General features: G+C 33.1%; 1 protein-coding gene across 3 annotated transcripts in view; it reads left to right on the plus strand.

The window, feature by feature from the left end:
* The window catches only part of FSTL5 (follistatin like 5), a 269,497-nt gene that overhangs the window by 141,705 nt on the left and 103,931 nt on the right, over positions 1-23,861 (plus strand). For all 3 annotated transcript variants that reach the window (XM_041715855.2, XM_041715856.2, XM_072928440.1), the window contains exons 5-6: positions 3,708-3,904; positions 11,714-11,834. In XM_041715855.2, the coding sequence (XP_041571789.2) occupies positions 3,708-3,904; positions 11,714-11,834 (318 nt within the window). The remainder of the gene's footprint in view (positions 1-3,707; positions 3,905-11,713; positions 11,835-23,861) is intronic.

Below are 23,861 nucleotides of genomic sequence, written 5' to 3' on the forward strand. Positions count from 1 at the left end.
TCAGAAAACTTGTGAAATAAATCATAGCAGAATTTTTTTATTTAGGCATCTTTTTTTGTTTGTTTGTTTATTTTTTGACAAAAACTCCTGTGTAGTAGAACTGGTCCTTTCCATGAATGAATTGAACAGAAAAGGAAAGGTGTTTTCTTTTTCTATTATTACTTTCTAGGATTTTTTCAGAAAATATCTATTTATTGTTGTAAGAATTCTAGTTCAAAAATGAAAGAAAAAAGAACTAAAAAATGGAATTAAATTAGTAAATTAGTTATCCTTTCATGTATGTAGCTAATTATATGGAATTTAGTAGGCCTTTTTGGAAGTAATATAATTGTAGTGTATTCCCAGTAGTTTGTCTTTCTCAATTTTGTTAAGCATAAATTACTTTTCATCACTATAAAGGTTGACGTACTTAATCCCCATTTACCATTCATGTGTCATTGAGACAACTATTTCACAACTAATTCTTATTAAATTAGAACATAAATAAAACAACTGAGTTTTTCTCTGTGCTGCTACTCCAGCCTGGAGGAGCTCTCCTGTAAACAGATCCTCATTCCTGTAATTTAAACATCAGCTTCAGATTTCCTTAAATATTGTGGTAATAGGCAATCATGACAATGAGATAAGAGAGCAATTTATTAATGAAATTGCGCCATATTCACTAGGAGTCTCTCATTGTTTCCCTGTGATTCCCTTATCTGTCAGTAATGTCCATCCATCATGTTTGTCCTTAAATTCCAGATGTTGGTATAAAGACTACTTTCAATTATGTATAAAATGAGAAGGTTTAAATGCAGTGTGGAAACCTGATTTCCTGTAGAAACCTGGTTTACCACAACTGTAATTAGCTAAAGTCATAAACTGACAGTTCATCTCTCACTGGCTTAAAGTGTATTGCTAAAATTCATAGTAATATTTATAAGGTGGGTGTTAGATCAAAATATATCTAATATAGTACTTCTAACAGATTGCTTTTCTTAATTTGTGAGTGAAGTTTTTCTACAGGAAGTACCCAAACTTCCGTCACTAGCAGTCTCTCAGATTATTTTGTATTAGACAGCATTAATGGTTTTTATTAAAAATGATATAATTACTTTTTTTCTCTGGTAAAATGTATAAACAGTTTATAAACATGCAATATTTAAGTGCTCTTATATGACTATTATACTAGCTACAGAAGTTTGTGCTATGCAAGGAGAAGTAGAAATGTCACGGAAAAGATGTTTTCTGAATTCTTCTCTCTCTGAACAGTTCTTGTGACAGAATACATTAGTTTATTTTTCCTTAAGTTTTAGATGAAAAGGTAATGCCTAAAGTACATTAAAATGTCTTTCCTGGACTGTGATCAAACTTCCTTTACAACTTTTTCTATAAATTCTATTTGGAGTTAAAAGTAGGAAACACAACTAATTATTGCAATGTTTTTTATGATCATGTAATACATAAATTTAATTGTTTTTCCTCTAAATTTGCATGACATGTAAAATCACTCATGGAAATATTTGTTCAATTTGTGCATAAGTTGTCCAGAATTTATACTTAAATAATCTTCAATATTCAAATGAACATTAGCATCTTTATTGCCTTGGTAGAGATGAAAACTGCTCTTCAATTGTTGGTCAGTCATTAAAGTGAGAGACATGGTTCTGTGCTTGTAGGAAAAAAATATAATCAGTGCGAGTTTCTCTTTTAAACCAGACATGAAGCAACTTGTCGGTGCTACTGTGACAAATCCATGATTTAACAGATATTTTTAGGCAAACTAACTCTTTGACTATCTTCTGTATCTGTAAAGAATGGCTCTTTGCAGTTGTAAACTTGCAAAATGAGACTGATCATTTTAGAGGCTAAAATCTGAATGTGGTAGCCATCCACTAACAAATAGGATTTCTCTTATTTTCCCTGCCATCCCTGCATCCCTGCCATGAGTGTAGGCAAAATGGTGTTAGTTGTCACCTTCAGCCAGACTGTCTTTTCAAAGGCACCACAGCCAGAAAAGTTTTGTGGGGGAGACAAAGATGGTACTTGTTTTCTGGCCCAGTCTCTTGGAGTTTGCCCAAATGAATTAGAGTATGTTCAAGCTAAGTGCTCTTTCCCCTCCCCACCACCTGGAGCCTGCATCCCTTCAGATGGCAAGGTTTGCTCACTGCAGCTTCAGAATGCCTGAGGAATAAACATGTTTCCCTACTGAGTATTTCTGCATTAGACCCCTGAAAAGCAGACACGCAGAACTCAACTCTTAGAAATTGTATGGCCTCAATCTTCATGCCCCTGGCAGAGGAGGACAAATCTGCAAATACTATGCATAGCTTAGGCTGTCAGTTAAATACAACTTGGGTCTGTCTATTTCTGTTACTTAAATAGCAACATAACAGTTGGTGGCTTTTAGAGAAACCAAAACAAAAAAGGCTACAGTGGTTTTGATTCCAAAAAGCATTTTTTAATTTTAATTTTTAACATAAATCCTTCTCTTCTAGATCTGAGTCTTTCTAGGATAGTGAGAAGCATTTAGGAACTTTTTCCCTCTCTGGTTTTGTAATGGCTATGAAGATGCTTACAGTGTCACCATAACAATGCACATACCGTTAAATATACCAAAATAATTAATTCCAGTCCCATACATTTAAATTAGATGTTTTTTAGAAGATCCACTGGCAAAAAAACCAAAAAAAACCCCAAAACAAAAACCTGCCAACGCAGTTTCCATGAGGTAAATAGTTGTTTCTCATAAATCCTTGTATCTTCAGAATAGTGAGTAAAAAGGAGATTGCAAAATACCTTTCTTTGCGAATCAGTATATTGTTCTAGTCTTGAAGTCACTACTTGAAGTTAAGTATTGGCTAACTGCAAATATACATCTGCAACAAGTACCTGGTGTTATGCCAGTACATATTTACATGTATCATCTTATAAAAAACCCTTTCAAAGTCCTAAGATTATTTTAATTAAAAACCCTTAAGTTAAACCCTATCTTAATTTAACTCCTTTAAACTGTTTCTCTATCTAGTTTAAAATATGCAGCAAGACATAAGAGAAGATCAGGCATGCATTGTTTTGTGCTATGGGTTAAAATAAGTACTGACTGTAATCAGTGTATGCAGGACATTTCTGTAACATTTTCCACTTTATAGAAATGAAAGGAGTAAATCAGGTCTTGTCAAAGATTTCCTTTGGCAATCTTTTCTTGTTCAAATAAGCTTGCTATGTCCAATAAATGAAAAGGTAGAGATACTTATGAGCACTCAAAAGTAATTTCTTCTTTCTGAAGTAAAATATTATTATGAAATATATAGTATATATTTTTCTATCATATTTGTAGAGTTTTTTTGCATACGTTGCATTTCTACATTCATATGAAAAGCTTTACCAAAGGTAAAATTTTAATAAATCTTCAGATGCATGTTTACCAAATAATAAATTTAAAAAGTATAGGTTGGAAACTGACAGCAGTTTCCTTAGTTCCTATAAAAAGAAAACCTTGTGGAAGAAAATATCTAAAACTGCAATACTATGTTTTTGTTTAGTTTGAAGTCCAGGCAAGGAAATGGTATAGATCAAACTACTACAGAATTCATTTCTCATCTCTTAAAAGAACCTTGTTTGTAGTGCTATATGCTTTTTCCTGTTTTGGTTTTGTTTGGTTTATCTTTAAACTTTTAATAAGAAATCAATTCCATATAATCTTCTTTTGTGTATTTTCTTTTTAGGGGATAAATGCAAACCTACTGAATACACTGACGTGAAAAATATGTTACTAGATCTACAAAACCAGAGATACATTACACAATCAAAAGATAAATCTGTTGGTGACAAAATGGCATTAACAAAACTTCTTATAGATCAAATGTTCAAGTATTTTGATTCAGACAACAATGGACTTGTGGATACTAACGAGTTATCTCAGGTAAGATTTACTTTTTGTTTCTATTAGCACAGTGACTATTCAGATGTCTTTTTCAGGATCTGTACAGAGGGAATATCATTTAGAAAATGTGAATCTCAGATGGAAAACTTCATTTGAGGATTTTTGAATGGCTAAATTATTCAGAAAGTCTGTAGTGATTATTTAGAAATTTGAATATAATGCTTCGAAATATACTTTAATGTGTTAGAACACTCTAGGCTGCTGTGACCATGAGTTGTTTTATTATCCATGGCACGCTAGCATTGAGTCCAAGTGTATAGATGTATTGTAGAAGCTGAAAACAATTAAAATAATGAGGTAAATACTAAAGAAATATTACTGCTTCATCTTAGGGCTACAGAAGTACAGAAGAAATCCTGCAAAGAAAGTTCATGGTGGTCTCTAAATAGCAAATTTTAACTAATTTCAGATCTAAAACAGTAATTGTTGCTCTGATAGGCATAGCAGCACTAGCTTTAATCTATCTAGAAGGATTGATTCTATTAAAGAGTGTTGATGGGGCAAATGTACCTTCATTTACCAGAGGTTTGTGTTTAACCTAATCATGGTTAAACTGTAATAATGAGTCTAATACTAGGCAGCTGATTAACATTAAAAGAAAAAAAATAGGATTTTTTAGATGTGGGTGTTGAACATCATCCTCTTTTAAGTTCCATGGTAGTATTATGAAATATGATAGAGTTATCATTTCCATACAGCTAGCTTTGAAAATTTTATTAGCAGTTCCAAGACCAGAGGGTGATTGCGAATATAGGTCTCATGTCAACTACTAATACACTATTTAAAAAGATTAATTTAAAAATATTTTCCTGTACTTTTCCAGTATTGGTTTTTCCTGCAGCTCTTAGAGTCTTTCAGAACTTCAACTATTAAGGGACTTCAATGCCTGTATATATCTTACAAATAATAATTGATCTATGAATATACTATATGAATAGAAACATAGGTAGGAATCATATATAGATTTGCAAACTGTATTTAATTCTTCTCTATTCAGTTGCTACATGTATACTTTTCCTTTTTGTGTGTGTGTTAAACACAGTTTTAAAATAATAAAAAAATCTTCCATTATTGTGTTTTCAAACTTTATATGCATACTTTTCCTAACATGCTTTTTTTTTCTATGAAAAGTAATTTATAATGGCAGATGTAAAGTAGTTCTTTTTCACAAGTTTGGAAACAAGTCATCCTTAAACCCTAAATATGTGTGTTTTGGTTTTGCTAAAATTCATTGCAGAAACATCAGATTATTCAACCTACAGATGAATGTAAGGTAAATACATTGTTAGTGTTATTTGCGTTGTTGTTGTATGGTTTGACAAGAGACTCAATTAACCCCATGAGTGACCCATGCTGGAGCAGTCAGTTCCTGAAGGACTGCTCCCTTTGGAAGGGATCGATGCTGGAGCAGTTGATGAGGAACTTCATCCCATGGGAAGGACTCATGTTGGAGCAGTTCATGGAGGATTGTCTCCTGTAGGATAGGAAGACTGAGAGGAGTTCTCTTTCTAGGGAGGAAGGAGTAGAAAAGAGATCATGGGATGAACTGACTGCAGCCCCCATTCCCTGTCCCCTGCTCTACTGCAGAGGGAGAATACAGAGAATATTGTCAGTGAAGTTAAGCCCCTTGGAGGAAAGGAATTTTTAATATTTAGTTTTATTTCTCATTTATCTTGCTCTTGTCTGATTGGTATTGAATTCAGTTAATTTGTCCCCAGGCTGAGTCTGTTTTGCCCATGACAGTAATTGGTGAGTGATCGCTCCCTCACTTTATCTTGGCCCATGAAACTTTCATTATCCAGCCAGGGTCAACCATCCACAGGGAGACATTACTGTACTCCTGAAAATGTTATCAGCATTAGGAGAATTTTTCTCAGTTGTTCTCACAGTCAAAATTTTGAAATCTGCAGAGTTGTCATAAATAATAGCCCCTGTCTGCATTTTAAATGTAATCATATTAAGAGGATATGAAAAGCAACATACTTGCTGTAGAAAACAAGGACTCCTGAAGTTAATTTATGTCCACGTGAATATTGAATTTCAGTTTATAGTGCATCTTAAATTTTACATCTCGTCAATCTTGCTGTGCAATCAGGCCCTTGGATTGCATTTATTATCTCATAGGTGTCCATATACCTAATGTAAAATTGAAATGAATCAGTTGGAGATTAGAAATGGTGACAGCAAAATTACAATTTTATTGATGTATTTTGGATCAAAAGTCATAAGGTTATTGAATTTGCATCTTGATGCAAGAGAAATAAGTATTTTTCTCCCAAAAAAGCAAAAGAAGTGTTCTTCTTAAAAAAACCAATTTCAAATAGTAAGAAAAGTTTGGGGTTTTTTTAATTTTTGTTTGTTTGTTTGGTATGGTTTTTGTTTGGGGTTTTTTGTAATTTTGTTTTGTTTTGTTGTTTTTTTTTTTTTTAATACTTCAAGAAAGATAGCAATACATTAAAAACCAGCAGACTTTTTTTCTTCTACTGTTTGAACAATTCTGTCATCTGGGTATAATATTTTTCATCGCTTTGTACTCCAAGACAGAATTGCAGCTAAAAAGAATTTTAGCTCCAATATACTGTGTAGATGTAATAGGAAAGCAGTGGGGTTACGTAGCTCCATGCAGGCTCAATGGACATTTTTTTCCAGTTTAGATTCTTCTCTGCCTTGACTGCTTTAATCACTGTGTCTGACTCATTTAATGTTTAACTTCCAAATCCTGTATTGGTAAGTGAGATGTGGCTTGATTTTAAAAGGACTTCTGAATTTCACCTTTTGGACCACTCTCTTTTGAGAAGCAGGTACTACCCAGAGAGAGTATCTGTGTTTCCAAACTGAGAGCTGTGGAACAGGCAGGATTCTCATCATCTTCATCATCTCTGAGCAATGTATCTGCAAGGTGGTTCCTTGAAGGGTTTGGTTTGTTTGTAAAGCACTTTGGCACATTTTAAATGAATCCAAAATAATGGAAGATAATTGAATCTTCTGGTTAGCTATGAATGTTCAGTTGTTAACAGACTTGTTTATCTATTTTGTCTTATGCAAAACCAAACCGGAATTTACTAAAAAATTTTTAATGAAATACCAGTGTTTCTATCACTGTAGATTACTGTATATTGTTTTTGCTGTGTAGAAGAGGAAAAAGACCAGAATGTTATGGGTAGGCATGGGAATACATGTTTTTCCAGCTATGAATGCAGTTATTCTACTATGGTGGAACTGCTATTTTATAAACAGTAAGCCTTTTCTGGTTGCCATCAGTGAAAGATGCACAGGTTCTAAAAATATTTCATCTTGCTAAACAAAATTCAAGCTCCTTTCTGAATGAAGAAGTGTGTAAAGTGAAATAATCTATAGTTGATTAGAGATGTGTTTTTGAATTTATTTCTTACACTAGTGAACTAAGAAAGTAAAATTTTACAAAAAAGGGAAGTGACATAGCAAGTTGAATGTATAATAATAATAATAATAAAAACAAATTTTCTTCTTCCTTTCCTTCCTTTCAATGATCAGTTTTTAGATTCAAAGAAAGAAGTTTGCATTCTTATTTATTAACTGAATCTGTAATTTCAAATACCTGCATGTATTTCTTTTACTTACCAGCTTAATGTAGGACAAATGGAAATACATTTCATTTCTGTAAAAACTCATCCTTACTTCTGCAAAAACAAAGTTATTTTGGTTTTATTTCTGTATTAATGATAATACTTTTGCACTTTATGCCAGCGGATACTTCATGGGACTTGTTTGCAGAGGCACGACTTATATAAATTGCATCTCTCTGTCAGACTTTGTTTCTTAAACTGGTCAAAATACTTAGTTGGACCCTGGCATTTAAATTTTTACCTTCATGACTTCTGATTTTTGCATCTAATCAGTGCTGTTATTAAGAGTTACTTGGAGGACTTGGAACTCAGAGGAGGGATAATGAGTCTATCTCCTCTTTGTGTTTTTAACCAGCTTTGGTTTTGACTACATGTTACATAGGCAGAAGAAAAATTTGTATATGAGTTATAGTTCTATTTATTTTCTGCCATTAATTAGGGACATATTATTTAGCTTGCATTATCTATTTTTACATCAATCTAGGAAAAAACTAAACATGTGCTATAGTCAATTCTAGGTTCAAAATAAATATAAGAACCCTACATGAAACTTTAAAATTGTGGGAAATTAAGACTCTCTTAGGGAGTAGTAGTGAGATGAAGCTTACAAACACTGATTGTCATACAAACTCTAGCATCTGGATCTTTCTTATCTGCCTATGATTTTATCAAGTAGCGGAATTTCTCATTATTTTCTTGCAGGCTGTGAAGGAAGCAGGAGCAAGCTTCATTTCTTGAGAAGATTCAGGGACTAACTGGAAGTGGGCACAATGGTGCAGGATTTTGTTTGCACTTGTTGTTTTATCTTGGTTAAGTCCAGACCCACAGTCTAAAAGTGATGGTGGTTCCAGGTTTAGTTCTGAGGTGTATAATTTTATCCAGCCTATCTGTGTGGCCCTAATACCTCTTCTGGTTTTAAACTGTGAGCTAGACATCTAATAGCATTATATTTGCAGACACCTAAGGACACATTTATATCCTCCATGTCAGAATAGGTCTTTCCTCTGCTAAGTGCAGAATAAGAAAGGCAGGGAATTGTGCCTTTCATTGGAGGAAGTTCCCAATTGGAACTAATTGGAAAATTAGTTTGCAGAAAGACATCTGAGCTGTGTAACTTGATTCATTTGGGATAGTACTGAGGTAATACCTTCAAATGAAATTGAGCACATGCTTTTGTAGGCCACTAGGTGTGGGTTTAGCAGTTCTGGTATCCCTTTGTTCAGGGATCTCTGCATCATTCTGTGATGCCCAAGTCCTGTATCTTTACATATATCAAAGGTATACACTACTATAAATAGAGGATTGTGTTGCTGTCCTACCGAACTTGGTGGTAAAGTGTAACAATATTGATTTAACTAGATGAATGGAAGCTGAAGCAAGGAAAAATTTACCAGCCATTATTATCAATTTGGTTACATAATTAATCAATTATTTTAATTTATAAAAAGTTATACCGCTGTGGAAGATGGTGGAACAAGTAATGGAACCCCCCCCTTATGCAGTCAGAATTAATTTGGAGCACAGTTCTCACAATGTCTGGTGTTTGATGTACGTGGTGTTCTACCAAGCACTGAGTGGCACTGTTGTGATGAAATACTTGCTTTTAGGGATAATGAATGCACATTAATTGACTGACCATGTTTGATTTAAAGGAAAGGGGTTTTTTTGTAATTGTATTTATGTAGCATTTTCCTTGGGGAAGTCCATAAAGACCATTAATCACAGGCAAGCAAAAAACCACAGACTGATAACACTTCAGGTAAGGTGGACTAATGAAGGATGTGTTATGTTATTTGTGGTCTAGTTTCATATTATCTGCAGATTTTTCATTTTAACTGTCAGAAATCAGATTAAAAGGAATGAAACAATCTATTCTGATGTGCAGTGTGAAATTTGTAATCAGATTACTTTTCTCAGTCTTCTAAAATTTGGAGTTGTACAGACTAAATTTCTGAGAGGCTCTGAACTGAGGCAACAGTATTTCATAGGAAATAGATAATTGTGTGCTATATCTTTTAGAAATTTAATCTTTTCCAGAAAATGCAAATCCTTCCTCCATGTTTCAAAGAGTATTAAATTATGATGGATAAATTTAATTTTTTGGAAAAGACATATTTAATTTCAAAATGTAGGTGAGTTTCTAAGTTTTCAGTATTTATGGGGTTTCACAATGAACAGTTTTGCTTTGTATTTTGCATTTAGCCAGTTTATAATATTGAAAGTAAATGCTTCCGTGTCTTTATGCAAATTAAAACTAAAAATTATGGGCATAAATATTTGCTAACATTCTCTGGTATGAATTTTCAACATAAAACTGGAAATAAAATAATCTATATTTGACTGGTATGGCATAATCAACGAGCAACAATAAAATTGTGCTGACAATCTTAACCAGGCCTTTATAGTAAGTATTTTGTAATACTTACTATTTTGTAAGGCCTTAATCAACCTTTGTAGTAAGTATTTTGTTTCTAACTTGTGACTTGCTAAAAATTTTGCCAATTTTTCTTCTGCCTTTAATATAAAGCCAGGTATTTTGGGGATGTAAAAAGGTTTTCTTCAACCCTAGGCGTAAAGTTTCATCCTTATTTGTTGAAGATAGTGAAAGCATTAAAAACAATGAAAGGAACAATGAGAGGAACAATGCTTTTCATACTGAATGTTCGTGGCCTTGAAATTTCAATGATTGCTAAAGTTTCTAGTACACAGCATTACATATTTAGTTCTTCTTGTATAACTGTAATGAGTTTAGAGTTACTAATTTTTCCCAGACTACACTTCTGTCTTTTATGTTCCAGCTGCAAGATCTACACATTTTCATACTTTCCTAATTCACTTTAATGTGAACTCAATAAAAAGGCTTTTAAAGGATGGGAAGTAGTTAGCACTAATATTCAGGTAGCATAGTATGTATTTTTAATTGATAATAGCAAAAGATGGTTTTGTAGTGATTTTTCTTATCTTTGTAAATGGTTTTCATACTCTCTAAGGTACTAAAAAGGTGATTATCCTTTATAATGCTTTTGTATTATTATGTAGGAGATGACTTCTGGTAGCATAAAATGTTTGCGTTTTTTCCTATAATGCTCCTGTTGTTCCCTATTATTCTTTTGGTTATTTTGTGTTTACATTAATAGTAACTGGACAAATTCCTTTGCAGAACAACTGAAACACAAAAGCCCCTGTATCACTTATTTTTCAGAAGATATTCTCTGTTGATACAAATATAATAATGGTTTTGCAATTATCATAGGAGACTGATAAAGGGTTGGAAGAGTAATTATTTTTCCTAGGAATTAGCTGCAGTTATATTTTTTTCTGTGCCTAATATAAAACTGTAAACTGTGCAATATTGCAACAAAAAGTTCCACAGTTTTGGTTCTTTCAGTTATGGGGTAGTACTTCTAATAAATGCCCCATGTAATATGACAATTCTAAATCCCTCTCAGCATCTTAAAAATTTCTCAGCTGGAATCTAAGTAGATGTCTGTGACATACACAGATTTAAAACAAAATTGTGCATACACTAAAGAACATTTATCTGGGATAAGTTCATTTGAGTTAAAAATCTAACAGCTATTAATTTTGATCTATTTGCAAATGATATGTGTCTCCACTGAGAAACAGGAGCCTTTTAAGGTCAGCTACTTGTATAACAGTTGTTGGTAAGGTAATAGGCTTGTCAAAAGCCTCTAAGAACTTGATACAATTAGTAGGGTAGTAAGAGTTTATATTGGCTATTTTTGGAAGTGTCTGCATTTGGTTTCTGTACGTTAGAAATTAGAGTAAATAGACATTTTTCCATTTATACTTGGGAAATTATTATTTTAGGTATATTTGAATGTTTCTTAATCACCATTCCTGTACATTTAAAGTAAAATCAGCTTAAAACTCCCAGTGTCTTTATAATGCTTCAATCTGTCTCCATTATATATATATATATGCTGTGTATATTCTAAAAAACTTTTGTGTAATTTCAGAGAGTCTGTCCTAAAGGTATTAACTTTAAAAAGTGTAATAAATAATTACAAAGTAACTGAAAATCCCTGACTTTACACAGTTGCAGTTCATTGCCCCACAGCAATCTTAAAATTATCTATTAAATGATTATTAGAAACAATTAATTATACCAGAGAACTCAAAGAGCTCAAATGTAATTTCATGGTTATAATTTTCTTGTCAGGTAATAAAACGGGATGAGCTTGGCAAGGAACGGTCTGACTGCTCTGTGTTTGATTTGCTGAAATATGATGATTATAACAGTGACAAGCACCTAGATCTAGAAGAATTCTACAGAGCTTTTCGTAAGTACCAAGACTAACCTCTTCCTTGAGTCTTATTTTCTCTTTCTTGCTTTGTTTTTTGAAATGGTGGTTTTTGATTTTTGAAGCCTGAATTGTTTGGATGCTGTACTTAAATTAGTGCAATTTAATAGTCGTGAAACAGCAGAAGACTTTTTAGCAGAAATCAATGATACCCAGTAGCTTCCTGATTTATGAAGGATTTTGGTAATGGAGAATTCATGGATAATCTTTCTTGATGCCAACATGCATTGATTAAGTTTGTGTTGTGTGCAAGTGGCAAGTAATGTCAGTGGAAACAAAATATCTCCCCACACCCTTTGTTTATGAGCACTGATAAGAGCATTTTTGACAAACCCAGCAACAAATATAACACTTCTTTTAGGTGCCTTTTGGCCTCACAGGACTCAGAAGGAGATAAAGATTTGTGGTGTAGTTTTGCAAGGTATTTGTTCTCTGGATGCCAAAGGGGTCTCAGGACGAATATGTGTAGTACAAACAGACAACTTGACCAAATCACTGGGTTAGCAGGCAGAAGAAAGATTTTAAGAGCTTTTATACAGTATTTTAAAGGTACTATCCATATATTTTGTTATATCCAGATAAGAACTGATGATTTTTTCACTCTTGTCTACCTCAGATTCAAGATGCAATCTTGAAATCTGATTTTGATTTAAAGGCTGTTGCTCCAAACTGAGTAACATGGCAGCACAGAAGAGCAAGTTTGTCCTGAATTCTTTTTATAATTATTTATTATATGTTGACTAGTCCATTTATGTATCTTTATTTTGAACAATTACACACTGTTGCTTTAGTCTTCTTGTAGTTTATCTTTGGACAGATGAGCACTCAGCCACTTTAGGTGATTTCAAATGAAAAAGGGATAAAAACCTGCTTAGGTTTAAACTATAAAGTAGTGAGTTCATATTATAAAAAAAAATAGATGCATGGAAAGCAAAAAGAATTAACATGAAATGAATAATCAAGACAGACTGCCTGAAAATATCTCAGTTTTACCATTGAATTAGATTTTTATTTCTCTTGAAGTCTTTCAGAAAGTATGATTTTGTGATGCAGCTTAGCTGAACGAATTACTGCTCCTAAAAATAACTTGATCCTGCTTCTGGAGGTTATCTGACTGGCTTTCTTGCAGTGTCCTACCAGTCACAGTCTCTCCTCTGAGTCACTTACTAAGTCAGCAGAAAAATATTCACCCTCCACGTCTCACCACAATCCTGTTGTGTGACCTGAATTGATTAAGTGAAGGGTCAGACCATAACTCATGCAAAAGAAGTGTGAGCAGAGCCAAGAAATAAGGTGGAGGAATAAAATGGGAGCTCTTAGGACATTGTGACGGTGAGGTAAATTAATTAATCTACAGCAGCAAAACACTAGAAAATACCTTAATTTCCTTTTTAAAGGTTGTGATACAAGTTTGGCTTACAAAAATGTACAGAATTATATAGCATCTATAGAAACACACACATTAACTATGATTATATGGCTAGATGTTGTACTTCGAGATCGTGATTAAGTGTATAGATGTAGAAATTGATACAGAAGCCTTTATCATAAACAGCAGTCCAAGAAGGTTAAAGACATTTAAAGCATTAGCATGATTTTTGCAAACATTGTATAAATGGAAGCATAACATTGTTCTTCGAAATAAGACTTTGATGTGTCTCTGAGGGACTATTTTGTATAGCTGTAAAACTCCAGACATAAGAATAGCTTTTCATTATGTATTTTTAATGGACTTTTGAATAATGAAAATAATTTCCATATGGTATGTTAAGCATTGCCTTAATATGAATGTTAATGAAAACATTAGATTATATAAGATTAGGAATAATTTAGGTTTCTTTGTTGCAGTAGAGTAGTCGAGAAGACCCTATTTAAAACTAAAAGGCTATCTTGGAAGATGATTTTTAGAGTAAGATTCGTTGTTCTATATCATTAACAAAACCTAGATTTATTCATTATATATTGAAAAATAAAACCTAAAACCAGCTGCTACATCGTTGTATGGTGTGTGCCCAGAAAGCCAAAGAAATGTGACAAAGTAAGGTTCTGTAATAAAGATAAAATAAATATTTTTGACATACATTTGAGAATTAACTGTAGTTCAATTTCATTTTATCTTAAGAGAGTTTGGGTTCAGTTAGTTTGACCTATGTCAACAGCATTAACAAAACTTATATAACACTATAAAAATATACTAGGCTAAGTAAAACCAAAGTAAATTCAGTGTGGCACCTGGTCACTTGACTAGAGCTCTTATGGCTAAGCAACATGACACAAAGCTGAAACCAATCTCTCCACACAAGCCATGCCAACCCAAGGTAAAGCAAATGTGACAGCCCCTCTCCAGAAGCCTATGTTGTTTGCCCATGGCAAAGCTGGTGAGATGTTACTAGTAATGCCAAGTCAGGATTTACCAGGATAAAGAGAATTAATATATACATGGAACCAGATCCGTGCATGGAAATGTACACAAGAAGCATCACAACACATCTTCCACTCAATATTCCACAAGAAATATGTCTTAAAAATAATCAAACATTTTAATTTTCTTCAATAAAGTGACATAGGAAGGTTGCAAACATTTATACCAAACATAAATAAATTTATATTTTTCCCAGGCTTTTCTTTAAGTACTTAATATTTTTAAGTTTGCATTCTATTTTATTATACTCTAATGATTTATTCTTTTTCTTATTATGTTGCATTGTGATTATATGCTGTAAAATTAAAATTATCCTGGTTTACAATAAAGAATAGATAATTTTTCACTGGTTTGGGCACGTTTCAAACATGTAGAACAAATAGAAAGCAAAACAAGAAAGCTTTTTTCCCAAATTATTTTCATAACTATCTAATGAGTGAAAGATTATAACAAGTAATGGTATTTCCAGGGAATTTTCTTCTAAAATATTATAGTGTTACTTGTTATTTGGAGACATTTAAAAGAATTAGCCATTAATTCAAATCAAATCGTACTTCTAGAATTTTTTGACCTCTTTCACAATCACATCAATTGAACTTGACAGTGTGTTTTTAATGGGGGTTTTTTCATTCCTTTATATCTACCATTTTGATGTACATATGGAACCTAATCTCAGTTTAATAGTTGCTATTCCCAGTGGAATTGCCTCTATCCTTAATTGGATAGTGAAGGGGTGGATTTGAGAAATGTCAAGTTCTCGTTGAAGTTTGTGCAACTGCTGGAATATGTGTTACTGACTTTTATTCAGTCAAAATGGCAGTGAAGAAGATTTGGCTTTGCAATGATGGAGAAACTGATCCTATTCAAAGCTTCCACACAGAATTCAAAGGAGTTGCTTGTTTGTTTGTTCATTTTATTTGTATGGCAGAAATCTGAGTCGTGTGAACACAGAAATGCTAAGGCAAGGTGGTAGAGGTTGGTCAGGGCATTAGGGGTCACAGCACCACAGTTTTTATGCATGGCAATACCACAAGTGTTCTTTTCAACCCAGTTTGTACCTAGCACTGCTAAAATATAAAACGTACAATAGTTAACAAAATATTCTTTAAGTCGTATTTGAATTTGAACATTAAAGAGGTCTCATTTTCTAAAGGTTATTGTCCATCAGCATTTTCTATTAAGCATAGAACTTTTGAGAAAGCTGGAGAAGCTGTGAGAAAAGGCATAAGGGAAATTTGTGTCCTCAGCCATGGCCTAAAAATGGGATAGTTATAATCAAGCATACAACTAGTGTGCACTTTTCCAGCTCTGATTTCAAATAGTATTTAAAAATACTTAGGTAAGATTTTGAATACAGATAGGATTAAAAATCATCTTCACTATGGTGTTCAACAAACTACTCCATTAAAGTCATTTCTTTTTTAAGAACTAGGCAATTGCATTTTATTTAAATAGGAATGCCTATTTTTGGAAGTAATTATCAGTCTTGTTTCATTAGCATTTGCAGGTAGGACTTTTTTCATTGGCATACTTAATTAGAAATTTCCCTCACAAATACCAGCAATTCTATTTTTCACTCCAGCAGTAGAAAAGGAACCACCTTAAGGGCAAAGATGAAGCATAGGCTGTTTTAAAGGTGTTAATATGCACATAATTCTATATCTATACATGCATACAGATACATGCTTGCTTGTATTCTGTGATTTACTGTCGACCGTTTCATTTTACCTGGCAAAATGGATACACATTAGACTGGGCAGCCAAATGTAAATAACTATGTGCAATGGAATAAAAAAATCCCTTTCCCCCTTCAGAAGGTCAGATGCTGAGACAGTAACAAACAAAGAATATGTGTGAGAGGGGGGCTCTCAGCCTTGAATATTTCTGCAAAGCTTCACAGGTTGTTGCAGACAAATGAAGATGCTTACTGGCTTCTGTAAAGTTTTACCTGCAATTTTCTGGGTATAGGCTGTTTTCATATCATGAGGGGCAAATTGTAGTGCTGTAGCATCTATCACTTAATTATTTGTCTGCTATATTCCATAGCAATTTAATTAGATCAATAGTGTGTACAGAGAGGAACCTGAATAATGACTTCCTCTAACACAAGTAGATAAATCAGAATAGTTAGCTCTAGCTAGATTTTTGGAATTTAGGACTGAAGGAATCAGCTGATTCAGTCCATCGCTGCTTGACCATGTCATGTAAAATTATATCCTAAAAGTGATCCAGTTTCATCTTAGTGTTTTGTTTTGCTTTTCTGCATTCCTTCCTCATCCAGTCCCACGCTAAAGGATTTTTTATCAGCAAACACTTTTTTAGACAGGGAAGGATATATTTAACTTTTTCTGAAAGGGCAGGCAAAACCCCAAGATGAAGGAGCTGAACTAAAGCGAAAAGGGGTGTGGAATACAGTTTATATGTTCTGTAATGTAAATCTCAACCAGTGTGTTTCATTTATTTTTCAAGGGTTTTCTTTCTTTGGTTAATGTCTCCTGTGGTATCATGATAATTTTGTGTTTGCTGTAAATGTTGTCTCCTTTTGTTTTTCTTCTAGTGTTCTTTTCTAAAATAAATAATCTTACTTGTTTTCCTCCCATATAAAATAAAATTTCAAAGCTTCAGATACTTCAAGTGGCCTTCATGGTGGGCTATAAAATCTCAAGGCATAGCACAAGGAAGTAAATAGTAATAAATTATTCTGTTTGATCACTCAGCAGATGTATATGTAGGCACTTCTCTTTGTAATTTCAGTAGAAAGAATTACACTAATTTAGACATTTATGAATAAAATTGATTGAATGCAATGAATATAAATCCCAAATTTATTTTACATAAATGAACTAACGGCTCTATGTATCAGTTTTCATCCTGCATAAAACGAAGGGGAAAAAAGCAATCTCTCTCAGAATTGATTCGTATTGTTACTATTCCTATTGTTGCTATTCTTGATGTTGTCTGATGCTCAAAAAAGGGGGCCATAGAAGCACCGTGGGTACTGAGGACTTAACTGTAAAAACTACCCCATGCCATACAAGAAAGTGTGAGAATTATCTAGGCAGAACAAAATATGACCTAATTGTCATTCTTCTATTAACAATGCTTTGTAGTTTTGCTGAAATTATTTGTGCTTTCAGGCATCACTTGACACTGTTAACAATATATAATCTGTTGTACAGCTGTTATTGGAGATCACAAATTTTATGTTGCTGCTATACATGCTAATGCTGTATATATTTAAAAGTAACCTACCCTCCATTTTAAAATGACATTCAGGTCAAAGATATCAAATTTTCATTACAAGCACTCCTTGTTGCTGAAGTATTTGTATGAAGTGATTTATATACCTCTAGTCATAACAGATATGGAATTTTTTGATCGCATCCAAAATTATAGAACTTGCTTTGGGCTCACCTTTTAGGATGCCAGTGACTAAATATGACTGTCAAAATCAGTGCTTTGTTGTGTCTCGAATCATGTGGAAAGGAAGCAGCCAGAAGTTCCTATAAATACAGTGGTCATTATGAACACATATGCTTAGTTATTGCATTCTCTCAGTCCTGAAAAAAATATTCTAAAACATCACTGCTTTCATTATAACAGCTCTACTTCTACTTTAAGTTGTCAAATGCAATAATTGCAAGTGCATGTTCAGAAATTGCATTTTGAGATGTGAATCTTTGTTTCTGAAGCAAAATAGATCAGAATTAAAAAACAACCAACCAAACAAACCTACAACAAAATCTAAATTTTAAAAAGGCCTATGCTGAATTACTCAATGAAGCAAATGAGACTTCCTACTGGATTCCTTAAGTTATATTGAAATCCACTAAGGCTAGTTAGAAAAAACCCTAATGTAATTTATATTTCAAATTAATTCAGTGAGGTCCCAAATATTGTATTTAGTGTGTAATCTGAGCCAGAGCTTTATGACTGTGATGAGTCTTCAATAGTAAAACTTGTTAACAAATAGTAGAGGAAACATTTTCTGGGGGGGGGAAGAGGTATTATTCTGTCTCCTGCTACCATTATTTTGTTTTCAGCAACAACTTGAGTATATTAGATTGTTCCAGAGGGTGTTATATTTCACCACTAGCCTCTGAAAACACCAGTTAACATCCTAGTGAGAAGGAGCGATTGAACTTCGTGGTATTTTTTTTTTTTGCTCGACCTGATCTATCTCTCAAATTCTTACCTATGCTAAGTGCATTTTCAATCTAGAGAATCTCAACTGGAAGAAAATGCACCCTCCTTTATTAGTATGCCAAACTTTAAACTAATCTTAAGAAACAAGGAAATATATAAGGTTTTAAATGTTGTTTCATGAAGTAATGTGCCTGAAATTTCTCACATGCCACTAAGTCAACTCATTTTTATGCCAGCTGATTTTTCATCATGTTTTGGGGGAATCAAGTAAGAAATTTATGGCTACCATAGGTCTGCATGAGTGAAATAAAACAAATAGGCCATAGGTCTGAGTGTGAAATAAAACAAATATTTGTAAAACAGACTCATTGGGCATCATACTGAAGAAACTGGGAGATGTTGTTTATGAACCTTGATCTCTGCTGATCTCTAATCCTCTCAGTGCAATTACCTGGAAGCTTTTGCCTGCTTTGGTGATATAAGTTACTAGAGATAGCACTATGAAATACAGGATTGCAGAGGATGAGGACTGGAACAAAACACCTTAGTTATAGTAGCTTTGTTTCAGAGAAGGGGATTGGTAGAAATTTTCTTGCATGGCATTTGTCACTGGCTTGAAATGCCGGAGACTGAAGTCTTGTATGTCTTTCAGTGAGTTTATTCTGGAGAATGACACAGAATGGTGAAGGAGTAAACACAAAAAAAAAAAATGAAACATATTTAGTTATGGTTAACAAAGTACCTCAGTAATTGATCTATTGCTTATTGCTCAGAATCAATTATGTGTGGTGAGGTATAGTATTGTTGCTGAAATTTTTTGTTACGTTGTGAATTATGGGAATATTTTCATCTCTGCAGAGCAGTGTACCTGTAAGTTTAAGCTATGACTGAGTTTCAACATCCACAAAAGCCTTCATGTAGATGCATTAAGGAAATTTCAAGAAAAAATTATAATAATAGTTTATAATTAGTTTCCTTTATCAAATATTTTAAAGGAAGCTCTCTGCCTTCTTAACGGGGGTGAGGTGGAAAGAGGAAGGATGCTATCAGAACATAAGAAGTAATGACTGGGCATTAAAGGAGACAATCACCAGCCAATCCACAAGCAAGAGCATTAAGTATCTCTACTTCAAGGCAAAATTACTCATCTGGAACTATCATGAATATTAATAGCTCATAAAGTATTATTTAGTAAGAAATACATTTGATTAATCTATTCATTGTTTTGCTTTTTTTGCCTACTGGTGCTTTTTAAATATCAAGCACTAATGTTCATTTTAGAAAAGTGTTGCATAGTAATTTTATTCAGAACTTTTTGGGTTTGAGGTTTTTTTTTTTTTTCTTTTTGGTTTGTTGATTTATTGTTTGGGGGGGGTTAGGTTTCTGTTTTGTTGGTGGTGATTTGGGGTTTTTTTAGAGAGGTCTGGTTTAGGTTTTTTAGTAAGTGTTCTACTCTGCTTTCTTTTCTTGTTCTCACATTTGGGTAAATAAAAATTATAAAAAAAACATTAGAAGGGTGTACAAGGTTTTTAGTAATTCCTTAGACATCTGTATTTCTTAAGAATATCAGACATTTCCTCTGTAAAAATAAATCTGCAGGCGTGGTTTTGTACCAGATCTTATGAATGCACTTTGAAAATAGAGTTAATAGAAAAATAATAATTTCAATTTTGCAAAACTTGTGAGCTTTCCTCACTAGACCTTAGAGAAAAGTGCATTACATTACACTGTGAAGTTTTTTGTTGAATGCCCTCAAAAATCCATTACATACAGTAAGAAGAAATTGGCTCAAAAATACCTTCATTGCAAAGAAATATTTTGGAGAGGGAACCCTTCTAGTTCCCTTCATTGTTCATGGTGGATTAGGTTCCAGTAAAGTTTTCTTATTTCAGGAAATTTCATTCCCAACTTAATTTCTCAAAATAATAGGACAGTTAAAAGTTTCATTGTAGCATTTCTCCATAGCTTTTGAGCTTGGTATATTTTCTCTCTCTTTAATATAGTGATTCCATAGAGTGAGGGTTTTTCTATGTTGTATGCTTTTGCAGTTTACAACTATCCTAGTACATATGTATTTTTGGCTAACTGAAGTATACTGTGAAGGAAATTTTTATTAAGTATGTCAAAGAAAATTTGGATAAAATAAATTTCAATAATAAAATTTATTTTTTACATTTTAAATAAAAATAAATTGATCTTGGCATCCCAAAAGCATTTGAAAATACATTCACTTTCAAAAATATCTTAGGGTTTGTTTTTTTTAAGGCAGAATATTGCTCTTTAACACATCTATTAACCTTATTCATCTACTTTGTAATGGTTGCTAGTACATATATTAGAAAACACTAATTGTTTTAATACATTTACAAAGTGCTTAGATATAAGGCTTTCATCACGATAAATTGTTATGTCTGATTAGTACTTAGCTTCATTTTCTGAAGTTATATATTGAATGAACGAAAATATACCATAATTTACATGTTGTTATTTTAACTCAGGAAATTAGGATCAGTTCAATCCTGAAGTTATAGAACTACTTGGTATGTTTGGAGATATACATGAGAAGCTCTATATTTCATTTTGTTTGTTGTTTTTTTAGTTTTATTTCAATAAGTCTTAATCTCTTGTCATCAAGCATTTGCCTGGTTAGTATAGCACAGATCTCTAAGTGTTGGTTGCTGCTATGAATATTTGTATGTGTCTACAGTTAAGGAGTGTGAATTTAATCTGCTAAAACTTAGTATAAATATTGACAACTGTATGCATAGGGCAGAAAGAATATCAACTACTCCTCTTTTAGTGGTCTGTGATATTGTAAACTGTGGGACTAACTGCTTCTAATCACACTTGGCTTTCCAAATCTTCAGAAATAAATGTCCCATAATTGCATAGAGTATTGTTTATGTCTTCATTAAAGAATTACATGTAAGCTGAATTCAGTAGGAACATTTATACATGTATGGGTTGCGTATATTTGATAAAATTGTCTATCATGAAATAGATGAATGTCTGACTCCACTCCCTCTGCTGACTGCAGCCCTTATTTAGCTGGATGAATATTATCTGACATGTATAGATGTGACACTTAGTGACATGGTTTAGTGTGGACTCCTCAGTGCTGGATTAAATTTGGAAATTATGATTTTATAGGTCTTTTCTAATCTAAATGATTCTGTCATACTATCTACCGCCTAAAAACATCTTTTCAATTTTCCAAAAGTATTATGGGTGCTGTTGGATATTAAAAAGGCCCAGTCTTCTCCCCAGCCCACAACAAGAAAACCTGAACATTTTTTACCAAAGGAAATGAGGAAACAGGTTAAGAAAACATCCCTGTGCCTGTATTATATACAGAATTAAATTGTCAGTAGATTCTCAATCTGATTTTCTAAAGACATCATGCTCAGAGTGTCAAATCTTATCTTAAGTAGGTTAGCAAGTGATTTATATGGAAATGCAATTTTGACTGTAGTAAAAAAGATGTCATACAAAGGCTATGAAACAGAGGTTTACATAGTGCAATACTGTGTCAAAAGAGGTCTAAAAAAAAAGATGAAAAATAGTGAAAACCTAGAGGAGAGCAAAACCACATAAGCCTTCTTTATGTAGATATTGAGTATAAAAATTGGGAATCTGATTGCCTAAGATGGCATCCAACAAGTAATCTGTTTGCCACTCTGTCACAAATAAATGTTTGTAGAAAGGGTAATTTTTCAAAAATTTGTTTTGCATTATGATTATAATTCTTCCCAACTAAGACATGTAGTAGAGATATATTTCTTGGAGGGAATTTTAATAGTGTTCTAAAACTTCCTGAGTAATCTATTTAAGAAACATTTGATGCTAAAAAAAGATTAATGTTCTGTTCCTGCTCACTAGTTGTGGAGTTAATGTCTACTTTGTGTGACAACACACACATGTTAACTTTTCTGGGTTAGAACAAATGTATATCTACTGCAGTATCTTTGTTGTAAGAGTGCTTATGGATGATTGCTAAAGAAGGAAAAGCATATAAGTTTCTTCTAAAATATTTCCTCTTCTTTAGGGATTTTTTTTCCTCAGAGACTGCCTCTGTTTAATAGCTCTTGTTGGATGCCTCACTTATAGGTTTGTTTACTTTTTGGGCCCATGTGGAATAAACATATACAATATTCTCTTTCAGAGACACAGTAAAATGTGTCCTGGATACAAGTGCTATCTTTTTTTCTTCATTATGCTTACCGCCTGTTTAGTTTAAGTTTTGTATGATAAGAAACCATGAACAATTGTTCCATGTTTTTTTCTGAAACAGTTTTGTTGTGTTTGTTTTGTTTTGTTTTATTTTGTTTTTGTTTTTTAAGTTCCTGACATATCTTTGTAGTCATCTCTTCTCCATTCTGAAATTCCTCTCTCAGTTTATACTTGCTTGCACGTAAAATCTCCCACATCTTCGATCATTCTTGTGGTGTTTCTCTGTTCTTTTTCAAGTTTTACTGGAAGTTTTGTTACAGAAAACAGTCAAGTTGCTCAGGCAAAAATGGATTTATACATTTTTCTGCATTGGATTCACAAAAAAAAAAGAAAAAAAAGGACTTTTTTTTTTCTGAGTACCAGTCTTTACCTCATAATTCCTTTTATTTTCTTATTGTCAGAAACGAGTAGATGTTTTCATAAAACTGCAAAGAGAACTCTGAAGCCTGTCTACTCAATACCTGAGCAATGCTAACTAGTCAAGAGCCTATCATTCTGTAAAGAAGGTTTGGCACGTTAAAAATTTCCTTCATGTGACACTTTCAATACTGAATTAAGTATATTGAATTTGGCATGCCAGTATCATAGTCTTTAAGCAAATCAGCGTTTATGTTTGGTACCTAAACTACCTCATAAATTGTTATCAAGAAGTTCTCTCCCAGAAAAATTTATCACTTTTCTTTCTTTCTACTTCTGGATGATGTTGAACAATGTGAGTTTCAGTGGAGTTCCAAGTGCAATTTTGCTTGTGACTTTTCTTCATAAGAAACCTGAAACAGATTTCAAGATCTGGTGTTGGAGAAAGGGTAAAAAAATACTGTGAGTAGGACTGTATGATACAGGACTGAAGTACTCAGAGTCACAGCTTAATCCCATCTGTCTTTAGGTTGTGCTTTAACCTTTGTGCTGATCTCCTTAGATGCATAGCCCGTTGCCTGCTTTTATCTTGGGGAAACATATGCAAAACTGAGAGCAGAATATCCGCAGTCCTTGTTCTCAGAATATGTCACTGAGTTCAACATGAAGTCTTAGTCCTTTACACAAGCACCTGGTCTTAAGAGGAGTAAAACTCTCCTCAGCAAATAACAAAATATTAGAAGCCTCTGTACAGTCAGGTAACAGAGCCTACATTGAGTTCTGCTTGCTTTCTTTTTCCCCTCTAAATGTATAAGCACTTTAGCCATGTGATAGATTTTTCAGAATCTCTT

Source organism: Taeniopygia guttata, chromosome 4, assembly GCF_048771995.1.
Source record: "Taeniopygia guttata chromosome 4, bTaeGut7.mat, whole genome shotgun sequence".
NCBI lineage: Eukaryota > Metazoa > Chordata > Aves > Passeriformes > Estrildidae > Taeniopygia > Taeniopygia guttata.